General features: G+C 40.6%; 2 protein-coding genes across 11 annotated transcripts in view; both read right to left on the minus strand.

Moving 5' to 3' along the window:
• The window catches only part of LOC138722026 (solute carrier family 12 member 7-like), a 72356-nt gene extending 68309 nt beyond the window's left edge, over nt 1–4047 (minus strand). For 4 of the 6 annotated variants that reach the window (XM_069859726.1, XM_069859725.1, XM_069859724.1 and 1 more), the window contains exon 1: nt 3901–4042. In XM_069859726.1, coding sequence (XP_069715827.1) covers nt 3901–4018 — 118 coding nt within the window. In that variant the 5' untranslated portion in view covers nt 4019–4042. Of the gene's footprint in view, nt 1–3900 lie in introns of all 6 variants that reach the window. The other 2 variants (XM_069859723.1, XM_069859727.1) reach the window with 2 other exon arrangements.
• A 7405-nt stretch (nt 4048–11452) lies between these two features.
• NFX1 (nuclear transcription factor, X-box binding 1) overlaps nt 11453–17579 on the minus strand; it is a 62014-nt gene continuing 55887 nt past the window's right edge. For 2 of the 5 annotated variants that reach the window (XM_069859706.1, XM_069859707.1), the window contains 3 exons: nt 16943–17044; nt 15359–15471; nt 11453–14170 (listed from right to left, as the gene is read on the minus strand). In XM_069859706.1, coding sequence (XP_069715807.1) covers nt 15396–15471; nt 16943–17044 — 178 coding nt within the window. In that variant the 3' untranslated portion in view covers nt 11453–14170; nt 15359–15395. Of the gene's footprint in view, nt 14171–15337; nt 15472–16942; nt 17045–17579 lie in introns of those variants that run through there. The other 3 variants (XR_011337650.1, XM_069859705.1, XR_011337651.1) reach the window with 3 other exon arrangements.

Raw genomic sequence — 17579 nt, forward strand, 5'->3', positions numbered from 1 at the left:
TGTTCAGAATTTCATTATCATGTGCAATTCTGGTTCTTCCCCCGTTTCAAAGTGAACATAAGTGGTGAAAGTTCAGAGAAAGATAGGAAGTAGAACAGTAAGTATGGAATGGCTTGCAAGAAAAGAATGACTTAATAAGAGTCTTCAGTTGGAAAAAAAGGTGATGGGGTTAAGATGGGACAAGGTTTATAAAAATCCTGAGTGATCCGGAGAGGGATCTTTCCAGTATTAGCTTGATTTGATGCCTTTAATCTGATGACTGAATCAAAAAAACCAAACAAACATGAGGTAATTTGCCTTTGAGCAGCAGATTTTACTGCCACAGTTTGAGATGCCAAAAAACGTAAGTTAATTCCTGACTGCATAAGAGAACAGAAATTTGCTGAGTGTATTTATAATACATATACATTTAGAACTTAATCTAAAACTCTAAATTCACCAAAAAAAAAAAAAAGAAAAAAAAAGATGAGAATCTAATCCAGTTTTATAGAAAGCTCATCTTCCTCTGGCCCAAAAAGTCTGGAAAAGCTTGCGCAAACAGTATCACATTTGTCAATCCTGGCTCCCTAGAACTGAGCATTTAGACAGTACTGGAAACGCTGTGCACACTACTGGCTAAGCACATGAACAGGGCAGAGAGGAGTAACTAACCTGTGGAGATTAAAATTTGCAGTTACCAAAACACTTGTTTATCACTTGAATATACCTTTGAGTATATACTTTACCGGAAGGTAGGCGTCTGAAAGGAGAAAGCACCCAACACAAATCAAAGAAAGAATTTCTCATAAAACTTAATGCATTACTGCCCACAGCAGACTCCCGTTTCCTTCTCTTCTTTAATGAGTTATTATTTCCTGACTACCTTTCCATTAAAGTGTACTACACACACATTAAAAGGCACAGGCATATAACATACATGCCTGTGCAGAAGCATTTCTTTTACTTTGTGTATCTTTAAGTCAGCAGGCTCTGACCCTCAACTGTAGCCCCCAAAGCTAAAGAATTTCAGATGATTATCAAGGAGTGAAGAGCATAGAGTAAGATTATTCCAGATTTCTCCATTATCATATAGATGAGTATCAGATAAGAATGAAAAGGTATAAATGCACAGAATAATAAGCGCCTTGCTAATAAGATATGAGAATTACTTTACTTGTGATCTCATAGCTAAACAGCATACAGACTGCTTCCCTTCAAAAAATAGTGTGGTGGATTTGGTGGGAGTGGTTTTGTTTGTTTTGGATTTTATTTTTTTTTGAACAAGGTATTAGTACAGTCAAGGAAATTCCAGAACAATTACTTTTTTTACGCCAGCAATTAAATCAAAATTGATAAAAGTCTGGATTCCTAAACAACTGGAACAAAATTATATGCTGAGCTATATAGGCTATGGGTGAGCCAAAGGGGAAATAATTCCCATGCTTCATCTTTTTTTACTTCCACCTCCACTCTCAGCTTTAAACCCCTCCCACCTTAACACAACTCTCACCATTATCAGACTTGTTGCAGCACTCACTCAACTCAACTCCAGAACAGGGGAAGTATGCTTTACCTTCTGCAGAAGTTTAAATTTCTCTCAGCTTAGCACGATGAATCAGCCCTGTGAAGTGTCTGATATAGGAAAAGAACCGAGGCATGTGAAGACAGTAGGAAAGTGAATAATTTACTCCCTTTGCCTTTTTCTCAAGGGTGGAGCGGGTACAAAGGCAAACACTACTTCTTCAAGCAGAAGGCTTTTGGATGGCCTTAACAACAATAGCTTTTAGATGTACTAATATTTTAGAATTCTTTTAAGTTTTCATAACAGTGAGACAAGAAGTATTATTTGATTACACAGCATTAACTTAATTTTATGCATTACCACAGACATCCATCCTAGGCAACATTAAGTATGTCATTCACTTCCCACAACTCTGTATCAGAATGCAGCATTCAATCTCTTAAGGAAGTCGGAGCTCCCTAACTATATCTCATTTACAATTCAATGCCTTCTCTTTCCAGTGTTTTCCTCTTTACTCCCTATTTTACAGGCACATTCAGAGGAAAAGTCATCCTTAACTTCATCCTTAACTATTAGCCCACACAATTTACTTAACTGCATTTTTTTTTCTGATTAATCACAACCCTAAAACATAAAAATAAGCCAACTACAAGAATGTCAGTTCTACTGCTCTCCTCGCCCTTCCAAGATTTCCAAGTGTTCCAAACCTTCCACGTGCTTCATATATACACATGGTCTAACAGCTCCTGTCTAACCATGACTGTAGATACATTCAGTATTTTGAGATGCCATCTGACCAGACACCACATTCTATGCCTTTCTAGCTCTTATACCAAAACAGATTAATGCTGTACTGCTGTCATCCACCAAGTACAGGAAACAAACTGTGGCCACAGTTCATACTACTTTGCTTTTTCTACTCCATTTAGTTTGTGGAAAAAAAAAGTTGCAGTTACCAAAACACTTGTTTATCACTTGAATATACCTTTAAGTATATATTTTACCGGTAGGTAGGTGTTTGAAAGGAGAAAGCTCTAGGGAAAAACAACTCAACTTTGTAAGCTTGGTGTTCTGCTGGATCATCTTCCTAAAGATTCTTTATGGAAAAAGAACTTAAAATAATGTAAATATATTATTTGTCAAGTATCTGATTTCATCTCTCTACATTCACATCTTACATCACACTGTAATACAGCTAATAGCCTTATTTATCTGTGATCCACAGCACAAGAAGAAGCTGCCATTATGAGGAAACACATTTTACAGAAGCTCATCTTTTTACCTGTGATAATCACAGTGTCCAAAAAAACGTGCAAGATCCTACTAGCTGTCATAGTGCTAGAATCATAGAATGGTTTGGGTTGAAAGGGACCTTAAAGACCACCTAGTTCCAACCCTCTTGCCATGGGTAGGGACACCTCCCAGTGAATTAGGTCACTCAAGGCCAGTCTGGCCTTGAACATTTCCAGGGATGGGGCACCCACAGCTTCCCTGGGCAACTTGTGCCAGCGCCTCTGCATCCTCCTCGTGAAGAATTTCTTCCTAGTGTCTAATCTAAATCCTTCCTCCCTTCAATTTAAAGCCATTCCCCTTCATCCTAACACTACGTGTCTTTACAAGAGTCTCTCCCCAGCTTTCCTGTAGCCCCTTTCAGTACTGGAAGCTGCTTCAAGGTGTCCCTGGAGCCTTCTCTTCTCTAGGCTGAACAACATCAACTCTCTAGCAGTGATTCAAGCACCATACTTGGCATTGGTGCTGCAACACACATCAGAAAAAGGGAGTGTTAAGGGTTTCACAGTAAAAGGAAGAAAGAGTTATTGCCTCCCTAAGCAGTGCCCTTATCACCCCACCGAGACGTACTCATATCCCCAGAACCGCTTGTAAACATTCATCCCACTGCAGAAGAGGCTCCCTGCACAGAACTCCCCTCAGGCTGCCCGAGCTCCCCTCAGGCTGCAGGGCCGCGGCCAGGCAGGATGCGAGGCTCGTAACACCGCAGCACTGGGTGGCGAACACCTGAGCTCGAGACACGGGCGCTGGCGCCAAAGAACGCGGCTGGGCAAACACCTGGCTCAAATCAGGTAAGCCAGTGCTCTTCTCCACAGTCTGACCTTCCCTGCTGCCTCTCTCCCTCCCTCACGCGCTCCATCAGGATTTTGGGTTTCAAAGAGCCAGTGCGTCCTCCCGGCGCCACCGCCCTCGCCCCGCCCGAGCACTGCCTCCTCCCGCCCGGTAGCTGCTGGAAGCGGAGAAACGCGCTCCCAACACCCGGGGCCGGACTTTCGCCCCGTCCAGGGGCCCGTTTCTCCACATGGACAGGAGGCGGCGACGCGTCTCCCCGCACAGCCCCCGCGGACAAAGCCCCCACACCGCCTTTGAGCGCTGCTCCTCCCCCTCACCGGAGTCCCGGTCCCTGTCATCGTCTTCTCCTTCCTCCTGCCGCTTCCCATCCCGTTCCGCCGGCTCCCACTCCTCGCCCTGCGCTTCCACCGGCACCACGGTGAAGCTGGTCGGCATGGCGCCTCCTCCGCGGGCGGCGAGCGGGGCACTCCCGGCGGGGCTCACGTGAGCGCCGAGGCCTAGCGTGCGGGGGCGGTGCCAGCTCTGCCCCCGACGCCCGCGGGGCGCCCGGGGCGGGGGCTGCCACTGGGGCTGGTTCACGTGGGTCCCGCTCTCCGGCCCGGAAGCGAGGGTGTGGCGCGCGGCCGCGAGCGGGGCCGGGGCCGTGGGGTGGGCAGGCCGGGAGGGGTGCGTGTGTCTGAATGTGGGAGAGCAGCCCTGCCTTCGTTTGGGTTTCAGGTGTGGCTGCTGGGCACAAAAAAAAGGCTTCGTCTCTTTCTCAAGTGTCCTTGCAGCACTAGAACACAAGGCTGCCGCTCCCCAGATCCCAGCAGATAAACTGTCTTCCAGAGGAAAACACAGTCAGACTGTGGGGCCCTGATTCTCCAGGTCTCTGATGAGGTGGCAGCATCCAGTATGCCCAAGCAGGAGCTTTGCGGTTTACCTTTTGGACAAGTGAAGCAGGAAGCCCACTGTGTGCTTTGGGACTACTGCAAGATAAGATGGTTCCCAGGTATAGGGGACAGCTGAAGGACCCATCATTCAGGTTGGAGTCAGCAAGTAAGCTCTTACATGGAATGAAGCAGATTGAATGAATCAGTGGATGGGCAGTGTGTGAAATTAAATATTAATGATGTAGCTCTTGACTACTTGAAACTTCCTTCCCAGAGGAGGTTGTAGTCTCTCACCTCCAAAAGTAAACAGACTTAGAAGCCAAGGGCTTGTTTTTGTCTCATGCCAGTCCGCCTTCCCAACAGTGCTAAAATAGAACAGAAAGACTCTATTCATGTCATTAATCACCTATGCCTTTTGGAAAGGAACTCTGGTGGGTTTGTGGGTCCCATACCTCAGTGGGATGGAAGATTCCTACCTAACACTACAGTCGTTCCGGCAGCATAGAGGCCTTCAAAGAAGGGTGTGGGGAAAGTGATTCTGGCTATCAAAGGTGGCAGCGAAATGGCAGATGTGGCTGTGGGAAAGCAGGAGATACCTGGTATCATTTTCATATGGGCTTCCAGTTGCACCCCCATTCAAACAGTGGTGTAACTAAGGTAATGAGAACAGTGCCTGCATGAAAATGGAGAACGTATCTCTTCATCCTCCCCCTGCCTTTTTCAAAGCTCAAGAAAATTACTGGAGTTGTGTCTTTGCTGGTGGTAGCAGAGTTCCAATATGCTAATTACGTTACCCACAGAGGCAAGGATATTTTGGGGCACTTTTTAATGTTAAAGCTCATTTTATCCTGGTACAAACTATTATCAAAATTAATGGTACTAAGGAACATTTGGCTAAGAGCCAAAGAAAGAGAAGCTTTGGACAAAGCCCCTTTTGAATGTACAGAGGCAGCACATCCTATTCCAACCCTCTTGTGTTTCCTCTGTGTAACTGTGGAGAACCATCTGATGAGAAACAGATGACATTCTGTGGAGCAAGGATGCTAATTTCAAATGGGGTTGTGAATTGTCCTGCATTACAGGGAGAGCTGGTAACCTGAGAATATGTGATTTGTAAGCCTCTTAAGTTTTCGCACAATGAGAACTTTGAACTGGGAAAAGTAACTGATTATTTATCACAGAATCAAAGAATCATTAGGTTGGAAAAGACCCACTGGATCATCGAGTCCAACCATTCCTATCAATCACTAAACCATGCACCTCATCCACCCATCTTTTAAACAACTCCAGGGAAGGTGACTCTGTTCCAGTGCCCAATGACCCTTTCTGTGAAAAATTTTTTCCTAATGTCCAGCCTGAACCTCACCTGGTGGAGCTTGAGGCCATTCCCTCTTGTCCTGTCCCCTGTCACTTGGGAGAAGAAGCCAGCCCCCTCCTCTCCACAACTTCCTTTTAGGTAGTTGTAGAGAGCAATAAGGTCTCCCCTCAGCCTTCTCTTCTCCAGGCTAAACAACTCCAGCTCTCTCAGCTGCTCCTCATAAAACTTGTTCTCCAGCCCCTTCACCAGCCTTGTCGCTCTTCTCTGGGCACACTCCAGAGCCTCAACATCCTCTTGTGGTGAGGGGCCCAGAACTGAACACAGTATTCGAGGAGAGGTCTCACCAGTGCCGAGTACAGAGGGAGAATAACCTCCCTGGACCTGCTGGTCACACCGTTTCTGATACAAGCCAAGATGCCGTTGGCCTTCTTGGCCACCTGGGCACACTGCTGGCTCATGTTCAGTTGGCTGTCAACCAACACCCCCAGGTCCTTCTCCTCCAGGCAGCTTTCTAGCCACTTTTCCCTTAGTCTGTAGCACTGCATAGGGTTGTTGTGCCCCAAGTGCAGAACCCGGCATTTGGCCTTGTTGAACCTCATGCTGTTGGTCTCAGCCCAGCAGTCCAGCCTGTTAAGATCCCTTTGCAGAGCCTTCCTATCCTCCAGCAGATCGACACTTCCACCCAGCTTAGTGTCAACCGCAGACTTGCTAAGGGTAAACTCAATGCCTTCATCCAGGTAATTGACAAAGATATTGAATAGGGCTGGACCCAGTACTGAGCCCTGGGGAAGATCCCTTCTTAAGTGGCCTCCAGCTGGAGTTAACTCCATTTACCACCACTCTCTGGGCCCAGCCATCCAACCCGTTTTCCACCCAGGAGAGCATTTGTCTGTCCCATCCAGAGCCTGACAGTTTCCAAAGCAGAATACTATGCGAAACTGTATCAAAGGCTTTACTGAAGTCCAAGAAGACTACATCCACAGCCTTTTCCTCATCCAGTAGGCAGGTCACTGTCATAGAAAGAGATCAGGTTAGTTTGGTAAGACCTGCCTTTCATGAATCCGTGTTGACTGGGCCTTATCACCTGGTTCTCTTGCATGTGCTTCATGATAGCACTCAAGTTCCATGACTTTCCCTGGCACTGAGGTCAGAGTGACAGGCCTGTAGTTTCCTGGATCCTCCCTGCAACCCTTCTTATAGATGGGCACAACATCAGCCAGCCTCCAGTCCAGGTGAACTTTCCCAGACAGACAGGATTGCTGGAAGATTATGGAAAGGGGGTTAGTAAGCACATCTGCCAGGTCCTTTAGTACTCTTGGGTGGATCCCATCCAGCCCCATAGACTTGTGGGTGTCTAGCTGGGCAAGCAAGTCTCCAACTACCTCCTCTTGGATCGTGGGAGCACCATTCTGCTCCTCTAACTCCTGGGTGTGTACACAGAGGGAACAACTTTCCTTACTGTTAAAGACTGAGGCAAAGAAGGCATTAAGTATCTCATCCTTGTCCTCATCCCCTGTCACTGTTGTTCCTTCTGCATCCAATAGAGACTGAATAGTCTGACTGAATAGACTGAATAAAGAAAGATTTTTTGTTATCTTTCACAGACTTGACCAATCTGATTTCTAGTTGGGCCTTTTCTCTCCAAAGCTCATAGACATTCCTCTTTTTTTTTGATGTCTGTCAAGTTCTCCCTACTCAACCAAGCAGTTTTTTACCCCGCTGGCTCCTTTTCTGGAACATGGGGACAGCTTTCTCCTGAGCTGCTATGATTTCCTTTTTGAAGAGCGCCCAGCCCTTGTGGGCTCCCTTGCCCTTAAGGACTGTCTCCCATGGGACTTTTCCAACCAGCCTTCTGAACAGTCCAAAGTCTTCCCTCTGGAAGTTTAATGTGACTGTTCTGCTAATCCCCAGTATTGCGTGTATGCTGGGGCAAGCAGCCGATGCCTTGGTGTACCTGCAATATTAGCAGCAAGCACAGAACAAACGGCCAATGTTCTCATGCTTGCTAGCTTGTTGAGACCTTGGAATCTTTATTAAGACCTGTGAGTTAATAGAAAAGGAATGCACTCAGTGGAAAACATGAAGATAAGGGGCACATCTGTGGAAAACTGGGGGTTGAAATCTGTTGCTGCACTGCAGGATTCTCACAGGTGGAAATTCACTGGGATAGCTGTTACTGGATACAGAGGCACTATATAAGGTTTGCATCCTCTCAATAAAATTGATCTCATTTGTTGCCACATCGACAGGGTCCGTGCCTTAATCGCTACAATCCCCCTCTTCACCTCACCTAGAACTGAAAAACCTATCATCTCATGATTGCTTTGTCCCAGGCATCCTCCAGCCATCACAACCCCCACAAGGCCGTCTCTGTTCACAAACAGCAGGTCCAGGAGAGCGCCTTCCCTTGTTGGTTCACTCACCAGCTGTGTGAGGAAGTTGTCTTATTATGTTTATTTACTGTCCTTTCCCTTCAAATAGTATGAGACACATACTACATACTGCTGTGATACCTGCCAGTTTTAACAACAAACTACTCTGATGGTACACTTCTAGGAATAAGAAATAAATTAAAAAAAAAAGTAAAAGTATAGTAAGATTAAGACATTATATAGATCTGTGTCTAAAAAGCTCTGTACTGGAATTGTCATATGACATAAGTGCTTTGTTAAAAATATAAAAGCTTTCAGTTTGTGATGTTCATGGAAAACAGAGAGCTCTGGACCATCACCATCTCTCTGGCAAGATAAGAATGCAGCGGGTACACCACTAGTTCAAGCAGCTATATCCAGATGGACCTTTAGAGGGCATTCATTTTGTTATCAAAAATGGGTTTGAAGGGCATATATTCTACTGAGTGGTCACACGCACACACCAAAAAAAACCCCAACCCTAACCCAGACCACATGAAGGGATGTGGAAGTACAATGAGGCTAGTGTATGTACTGAGGATAGGAAAAAGGATTAAATTAATGCTAATGATGAGTATGTTATTATTTCAAACAAGACAACTGACTTAAGGAATTTAATGATGTCACTAAGACACCAAGACCTTAAAAACTTGTATTTTCTTTGACATTACTGAGATATTAGAAAGAAATCACTAAGAAAAAATACAGTTATTGTCACAGGAACAGCAGTAAAATCAGAAATAACAAAGAAGGAAAGAAAAATGTTTAATACATCCAGATCATAGCAACATTAAAAAAGGCACAAAAGCTGCATCAGAATAAACAACAAAAGATTACCAATTATCAGATTTGGACAAAACAATAATCAGAAGCCATAAACATTGAACACCAATGTCACTGCAGAATTTCCTCTTTTATCAATTGACCAATCATAGTCTTCTGTCCTTTTCAAAATACAGGACATATGTTAGCATATCAATAGAATTGTTCATGATTTCTCAAGACTAAGATGATTAGGTCATTAGGCAATGGAACAGTCTGCCCAGGGAGGTGGTTGACTCGCCTTCCCTGGAGCTGTTTAAGGTGCAGGTGGATGAGGTACTGAGGGGCATGGTTTAGAGATTGGTGGGAATGGTTGGAGTCGATGATCCGGTGGGTCTCTTCAAACCTGGTGATTCTATGATTCTATGATAATAAGAATCAGCAACCTATTCAAAAGGAAACTCAGGGAGGTCAAATACAGCGTTTGCCTAGTGAAACAGACATGTAGAGAATTTGATTAAGCAATCTCTATAAACACAGTTAACAGCTAATGTTGTACATAGAAAAAGAACTGATAAAGCTCCAGGACAAAACTGAATCAAGAGTATAGTGTAAGTTGACTGTGAATTGTAGGATCACATTGGTTGGAAAGGACCTTAGGGAGGTGACCAAGTATGTCATTAGAGAAGGTTCTCAGGACCTCCTGTAGTTGAGTTTTAAATGTCTTTAGGGAAGAAGATTCTGTAACATCCCTTATTTTACCACCCTGGTGGTAAAAATTATTTTTAAAGGTATAAAGTCATAATTTCTTCTGTTTTAACTTGTGTCTGTTTTCAGTTATCCTCCAACAGTGCACTCAGGCTCTGTCTTCTCTACACCCTCTTACTAGGTAGCTGTAAGACAACAGTAAGATAGTCTTTAGTCTTCGAGGCTGAACCAGTGCCCTCAACTGCTCCATGTATGTCATGTACTCCTGCCTCCTGACTAACGTAGTGGTCCTGTTTTGACTCAGTTAAGTCAGGACTTTCTTGTACTGGGGATGCCACAGCTGGACCAAACACTACAGAAGTCATCTCACAAGTACTGAACAGAGAGGAGTAACTTCCCTTTGCTGTCTTTGTGTTCACTAACTATTACAGCCCTTTGGTTCCTACCTGTTATATAAAAAGTGTTCTATTAAGACTAGTTTTTCTTTACAGTGATCATGATTTTTAGTTTAGAATCTTATAATTCCTTACAAATGAAGCCCTCCAGTTCTCTGACTAGAATAAATTTCCTACATTTTAAGGCAATAAATGTGAAAGTTAACAAGATGACTGAACATTGGAACAAGCACACATTAGATGCAGGAGAATGCTAAATAACACTAGGTGGCAGTTCCTGGACATCATTTCACAGAAAGTTGCAAGGGGCAATCAAAGCAGATCTCCACAGAACAGACATGTTTTGCCCCTCCTTCCTGAAAAGAGCTGAAAAGCAGGCAAGAACAGGTCATACCATGATGGAGCCTAAACCAATTTACAAAGGATTGCCTGAAAACACCAGCAAGGTACTATGCCTTGGTCTGTGCTCTGAAAAAGAATACTTCAGTGGCAAAAAGCATTTTAAAATGTTTTTTAAAATTTTAAAATTTAAAATTCCTGAGATGACCAAGAAACCTGGTCTAGCGCTCAAGGGTGCCCAAAACACAGCCCTTCTAAAAGACACTTTTTCTAACATCTCTAGCATTCTGGATCGTGGTTAAATAACAAGTAAACAGTCATAAAACTCTGCACATCAACCACCTTACAAATCTCAAAACCCAATATTATTTGAGCTGTGACCATGTAGTGACTTGAATGGCTATTTCCAAACACGGATAAGTGAACAGAAAGCAAAACTGATTTGTCTTTTCTGGTGTATGATGATAATGACATATTTGGCCACCTTCTAGTCAATGACAGTCCTGAACAGAAATGCAAGTATTTTTTTCAGGCAGAGATTTCCAGTTAAGATCTGGTTTCCAATGCTTATATACCTGTAATATGTCACCTTCATCCTCCAAACTATCCCGAGAAGAAACTCCAAACTTAATGGTAGTTGAGGTAGTAAGATGAAAGGCATCTGAAAACCTTTTAAAAGCTGTTGAATCTCAGATTATTTACTGAGCTTCTTTGAGCCATCTTGCTCTCCATCTGAAACATCAGGTGAGGCCACTAATTTTTTGCTGCTCTTCCTAATTTCATTGGCTTTTGCCATTGGAGCTGCATTACTTGGTATTGAAAAAGTTTCAGGAAGAAGCAGTTCAAACCATATCAAAACTTCTGATTTTCAGACTGTTTGCTTTTGAGTTTCCCTGCCATCCGCTGAACTGTGTTGGCAAAGTTGCACCATCATCCCGATGACATTTGTCTTCCGGTATTTGTTAGATCTAATGCCCACAGGGCTTTTTAAGTGACATCAGTCCTCACTTCTCCCTGCCACTGCCCCCACCCCATACCACTCTTCTTTACAGTCACCATTATAACTGAATGTACGACAAACAACACTGAAGGGACAATGAGTTAAAATCATATATTTTATTGCCAACTGGCATTTACAATGACATAGTAAAGTTTTTTTCAGATATCCAAAATGCGTATTTCTATTCAGACAATCCTTTCTCCTGTACTTCTGTATTCCAAGAAGGTAGCAGGTAACCCTTACTCTCCATTTCCTGGGGAGTACCTCTCTACTTGCTTCATTCTAGCTATGGCATTCATGTAAAATCACTTCAGATCCAGGAAATCACACCTCATATTTCCAATTTGAGGACAAGGACTTCCCATACTTCTATTTAAATATTTACTGTTTATCTCTGATATCTCAGTCTTTCAACTTTGGAATACCAAGACAAAGTTTGCAAACAATTCCAAAGCACTGAACTTTCAACGTAGATTTATTTCAGGTTTATAAAGAAAAGTACTTTTAAGCCAGTAACTTGAAAAAAACCAAGTCAGATATAAAGCTTTCAACAAATAACTTAAATGGTTTAGAACAACTTTACTTTGCTTATTTCATTATGCAGCAGATATTGTACAGAACTGCCACAGAAACAGTGGTATTGAAGTCTACTTATACACCTTACACAATTTTAAGTTAAAATCAAGCAGTGAATATTCAGAGCACTTTAAATATGTTAAACAACATAGATGGGTAATAGCACAGCCCAAAAGCCAAAGTATCTGCCTATTTTATACACAATTTTAAAAGCATTTCATGAAGTTGCATGAATTCCAACTGACATCACATAATTTATTTCAAAAGATGCTTAATGTAGACTACTTTTTTCAAATAAATTCACAAGAAACAATATTCTTCTTAGGGCTGTGGAAAACGACTAGCATTATTGAAGCTCAAGTCCTGCTTCCAGCTATGTCAGTACGATTTTTGCCACTGACTTCACTGATGTAAATATTTATTGTATACACTCACTTTTCTATCAGATAAAAGGTGTAAAGTCCAGCTCAGATTTACAAAATAGGTATTTGAAAAATATTTCCATGAGGCACATGTGCAATAGGAAGATAAGTTATCACAGATATCAAAACTACAGCCTTTAGTACCACTCCATATGAAAGTCACAGATACATTGCAGCATAAGCAAACCAGAACAGAGAGAAGGGCACCACTGTTAAACTTTACCAAGTTCCTCCTTAAGGCTATGTAACTATGTTCTGGGAAGAAAGACATCAACACTTTCTTTTTGGTATTACTTTCCTGGGTAAATGTATGGTATCATGTCTTTAACCAAGTTATTTAAATGTATTTCAAAATAAATATTTCTGTACGTGTGACTTGCTCCATAATTACAGATATGCTCCAAGAGCCATGATGTAGATCATACATACAGATCTATAAAAATGTTTTAACATTCAGGTAGTTAAGAGGTTTAGTGAATAGAATGACTTCCTCAGTATGAACTGATTCAGTAACAATTATTAGTCTCATCTTAAGAAGCTGAAGATTACCTGGGTTTTCTTATTAAAAGCACCAGCAGATACTTGATTACTGAAGCGCATCTCGCCAAGGTTCACATTTTTATGTTAAAGCAATAATCTGATAAAAATTCTAAACAGCAGGGCTAAATATGATGTTTTTAAAGCTTTTAAGTCTTAAATTTCAAATCAGAAGTGCAAAAGTGAAGTATTAGCTATATTCACGTGAAGTTGTGTTAAAGTAGACTTTACTCTACTTATTACCGACTAAATCACATTGTTTTTCTATAATGTTAGGTCTACCTATGGTATACCAACTGCATGTGCTCCAGTGTACATGCATCTAACTCTGTACTGTCAGCTCATTGGACATGTATGCCAGCTCCTGTCCGGAACCTACCTTTGCAATATAACTATGTACATTCTCTCTAACAGGTTTTACCAGCTTGAAAACAGTGCTATATTAATGTAGCTTTGAGTTTCAAAGCCAGAATTAGCCTTTGTATGGCCACATTGAGCTGCACTTGTCTGCAAGCACTGAAACAGATACACTCCTCACAATGAAGGGACTGAAGAAATATACTCCCCGGAGGATGCCAAACAACTTACTTCTTCAGCTGAACCTGGCAAAGATATACAACTTGTAGAATCAAACATTAATTTGCTTAAGAAATTAAGGGCAATATAAGCTACGTTAATTTATTTTTCATTCCTGTTCACAAAATTAAGACAAAAACAGAAAAAAAAAAGAACATTTAAACCACTACACGCAAATTAAAAGCCTGAACACCCTTGAGGGTTGAGAATCCTTCTCCTAACTATTTTACCTGAAGAATATGTATTTCAAATGTTTACAAACACATAAGACCGCGCATTTTTTATGTGAAATAATAAGCTCCTACAAAAATAGGCAATAATAGCATGCATTTTAATTTGCAAAACATTTTGGGGAACAGGTATGGCCTGCGAGTTTGCTGTTCATTATTTCATGTTTCACAAGCTGTTCAAGATGAAACATAGCCACAAAACGCTTCACAGTGAAGGCTCAGGGTCATGTAATAACTGTAAGTAAATCTGAGCATGGATAACTGCCTTCCATTTTCTTGGCAACAAACCTCACACTACACCATAGTGAGCTGGCTGAAAACTAAATCAACAACAGATGACAAGTCTTCTGCTAGGTGTGTTTCTTCATTACACTAAGCCCCTTTTAGCAGCAGTCTCTGATGCTGTTCAGGGAACTCGCTTCTACGGCTACACGTAGCCAGCTACAAGGAACAAGAAATGGAGTGTAGTTGTGTCAGTTACTAAAGTTATTAATTCAAAAAACCTTCTCCTCAAGTGAACAGATATTACCCAAATCCAGAGCTGTGCCACCTCTTCTGATCAGACCTACAATCTCCTGCCCCGAAGAGCTATTTGCCTACCTTTATTCAGAGGAAAAAATTCACTGTCTATGAGCCCACTTTGGCATCTTTCAGTTTTTAAACCATCATGCCATACTGTTTATGGCATTTCCCATAAAGCAAATATCTTCCACTGCGAAACAGTTTAGACAGAATGTCTTAGGAATTTTACAACTATTGTTCCAAATTCATAACATACCTAAACCAAACATCACATACTCACCTTAAGCTTGCACAATACAGATAAACACTGCAAAATCCCAATAAAACCACGCAGTATTCTCCCCCCAAAAGACCATCAAGCTAACATATCTAAACACAATGTAAACCAAATAGAAAAACAAAATAATATATGAAGTCTCAAGTCTTGAATCACAAAGTATTCATAATTTTCTTGTGTTCTGGGTTTTTTTCACGGTGTTTGTTGTTGTTGTTGTGTCTCATTTTACACAAAATTTGAGATAAAACAAGTCTTAATTCCCCACCTTCCCCAAGTCCTGGTTCTTCAGAATTCAAAGGAAGTTTGTGCTCTTAATCGGCATTTAGTATATATATTCATACTTAGACTAAATTTTATATTTCCTTCCATGTAGAAAAGTAACTAAAATTCCCAAATTTACCACATAAACACAAATGTGAATTAATACAATACAAAACCACTTTAAGAATATTCCCATCAGTGTTTTTAAGACTGAGTTTTTTCTGGTCCATTTTAAGTTGTGTGAGACATCAAAATAAATCTTTGAGATTTATCATTCTTTTCATTACCCCCCAAAATATATTTGATTACTAGTGTTCTTACTTGAAAAGCATCAATGGAAAATTATATAATTCTAATAGCACATTAGATAAAAAGACTGCACCAAACCTGGGTTTAAAAAAAACGCCTACTGTTAGGTATTATGCAGTTCTGTAAAATGTAAAAATGTGTGATTTTTTTAAGAATCACAATCAATCTAACGTTAGTTGTTTAATCATTACTATGCTGAACAACTGATCATTTCACAGACAACCAAAGATGTGCCTCACACAATAACTTAGTATCTTCACCTCTAAGCTTCCGTATTGTAATTCTACATCAATCACTTTAGTCCTGGACATCAAAGTAGTCAATTACTGGCTCTTCTTTTAATGGTTTGGATAAGCCACTGTTTCCACTACTCCTGAAATTATAAAAATATTAGATGTTACTCATCCACATGAAAACCAAGATACAACGTAAACTGAAATCACAAACTTCCATAATGTGTCAGTGAGCATATCCACACTACATTGATAAATGGCATGCATTTCTAAATTACGTTATTAATTGAAGTAGGTACTCCACAAAGCCTAACCAATTTTTGGAAAAAACATATACTTTATTAAACTTATGTACATCAATATGTACAAGCATACAAAGGCTGAACTAATACAATTTGGTTTGAGGTTTTACCAGAAAATACCATTTCCTGTTAAGACTTCTTCTAAAAAGACAATACTGTACTAAAGACTACGTGTTCAACGTACTTTTTTCTGCTCATTTTTAAAAGCAAGAATAACAAAAAGTATATGGTAATACCAAATCTAAACACTGTAAAGATTTTTTCCATAAGATAGTATGAGATGTGCCAGAAGATATTGCAGAATTAAGCACTTCTAAAGAAATTTCACCTGCAGCAATTAAAAATAAATGGCTAAATCTCTTTTTTAATTTAATTTTGCCGCATTATTCATTAAGGGTCACTGAAGACAAGAATGACACAGAAGTATGTGGAAACAAAAAGTAAGCGCCTCTTTAAAATTCACATCAAGTTATACCATAAGCAGTTATTTTAGATGTGTGTTTTGCTCTACATGCACAGTTCTGAAACAATTTTCATTTTCTCAGACCAGCCGATTTTGTATTCCAACAGAACTTTAAGCACCAAATAGCTAAACAACAGCCACTGCCAAATGAAGGTGCCCTTTCTGCAAAGGGTACTTCACAGAACACTCTTTCAAATGCTGATTTGGGAATAACTAGGAGGGGGGAAGTTCTGAAAAGAAAGCCTGAACAAAGAATAAGCCATCCATTTAAAAAAATACAACTTTGATATGACTTACAGGTACCTGAAGCTGGCAGTCCAAACAAAGTAAAGCCTGTTCTATTACACTATTTACCAAGAAGCCTAATATAACTTATCTTCAATAGTTTTCACTATCTGAGAAAAATATAGTCACCTTTAGCCAGTTGTGTAGCCATGTATACACAAGAAAAATATATTCACTACCTGTCCAAATAAATAATTTTATGCCAGTAAGACATTACTCTTACACGGAACAGTTAGAGGTAAAAAATAAAATCCCCAAAACTCCAGAACAGCCATCTCTTCCCAACTATCCAATCTTTATTAAAAAATAATTTTAAAAACCCCCCATATTATTTGTTATACTACTACTATAACATATTGTTAATCCTATGGGTTTTTTAGCATTTCATTTCAGGTTTACTTCTGCGGAAAGAAAATCTCAGTGCAGACTGCAAGCTCCAGAGATGTATGTGGGTTGGGAAAACAAAGAATTAGGAAGTATAAAGTTGAAACTCAGGCAAGCTCTCCTCTGGTAACTCAGCACAAAGCTAAGGAATACTGTTTTAAAAAACAAATTCCTTACTTATCTGTTTGTTTGCAATGAGGAATAGGAGGTGGAGGCCTGCTCTGCATTTCTTTATCTAGGACAGAAGTTAAGGTGTTGCTTGGACAAATGGATTTCCCTCTAGAAAAAATAAAATAAAGCTTGTTTAATTCAACATGAAATTAAATTCATTAAGAAGTTAGGGCAAAAGAGTTACATTTGTAAATACCAATTCTGGTGTCAGGGCTCATACTTGTTTACTTAATCATCTACACAAGTATTTAATTTTTCCAACCATGGAGACCAATAGTGTACCAAGTTCAATTTCATTACCAAGAGCAGGATATCCAGTATTCTAAACAGTCTGTTGATCGCTGTCTATCAATGATGCAGAAGCACCTTACTTAGATTTGAATGTTGGTGTCCAGACTCCTTCCTTTCCACATGCAAAATGCACAAGTCCTTTCTACTATGAAGTACACAACACGATCAAATGTTAAAGTACAGAAAATGCAATACTTGCATTCTAGGGCAACATATATATGTTCTTTCACAGAACAGGTATAAGATCAGAAGCAACAACTTAATAGCTTAACTTAGCATCATGAACACAGTTCACTGCATCTTCACAATATATTATATCATGTTTTGGAAGTATATTCTTAAATTCCGTCAT

The sequence above is a fragment of the Phaenicophaeus curvirostris genome, chromosome 6 (assembly GCF_032191515.1).
Source record: "Phaenicophaeus curvirostris isolate KB17595 chromosome 6, BPBGC_Pcur_1.0, whole genome shotgun sequence".
Lineage (NCBI taxonomy): Eukaryota > Metazoa > Chordata > Aves > Cuculiformes > Cuculidae > Phaenicophaeus > Phaenicophaeus curvirostris.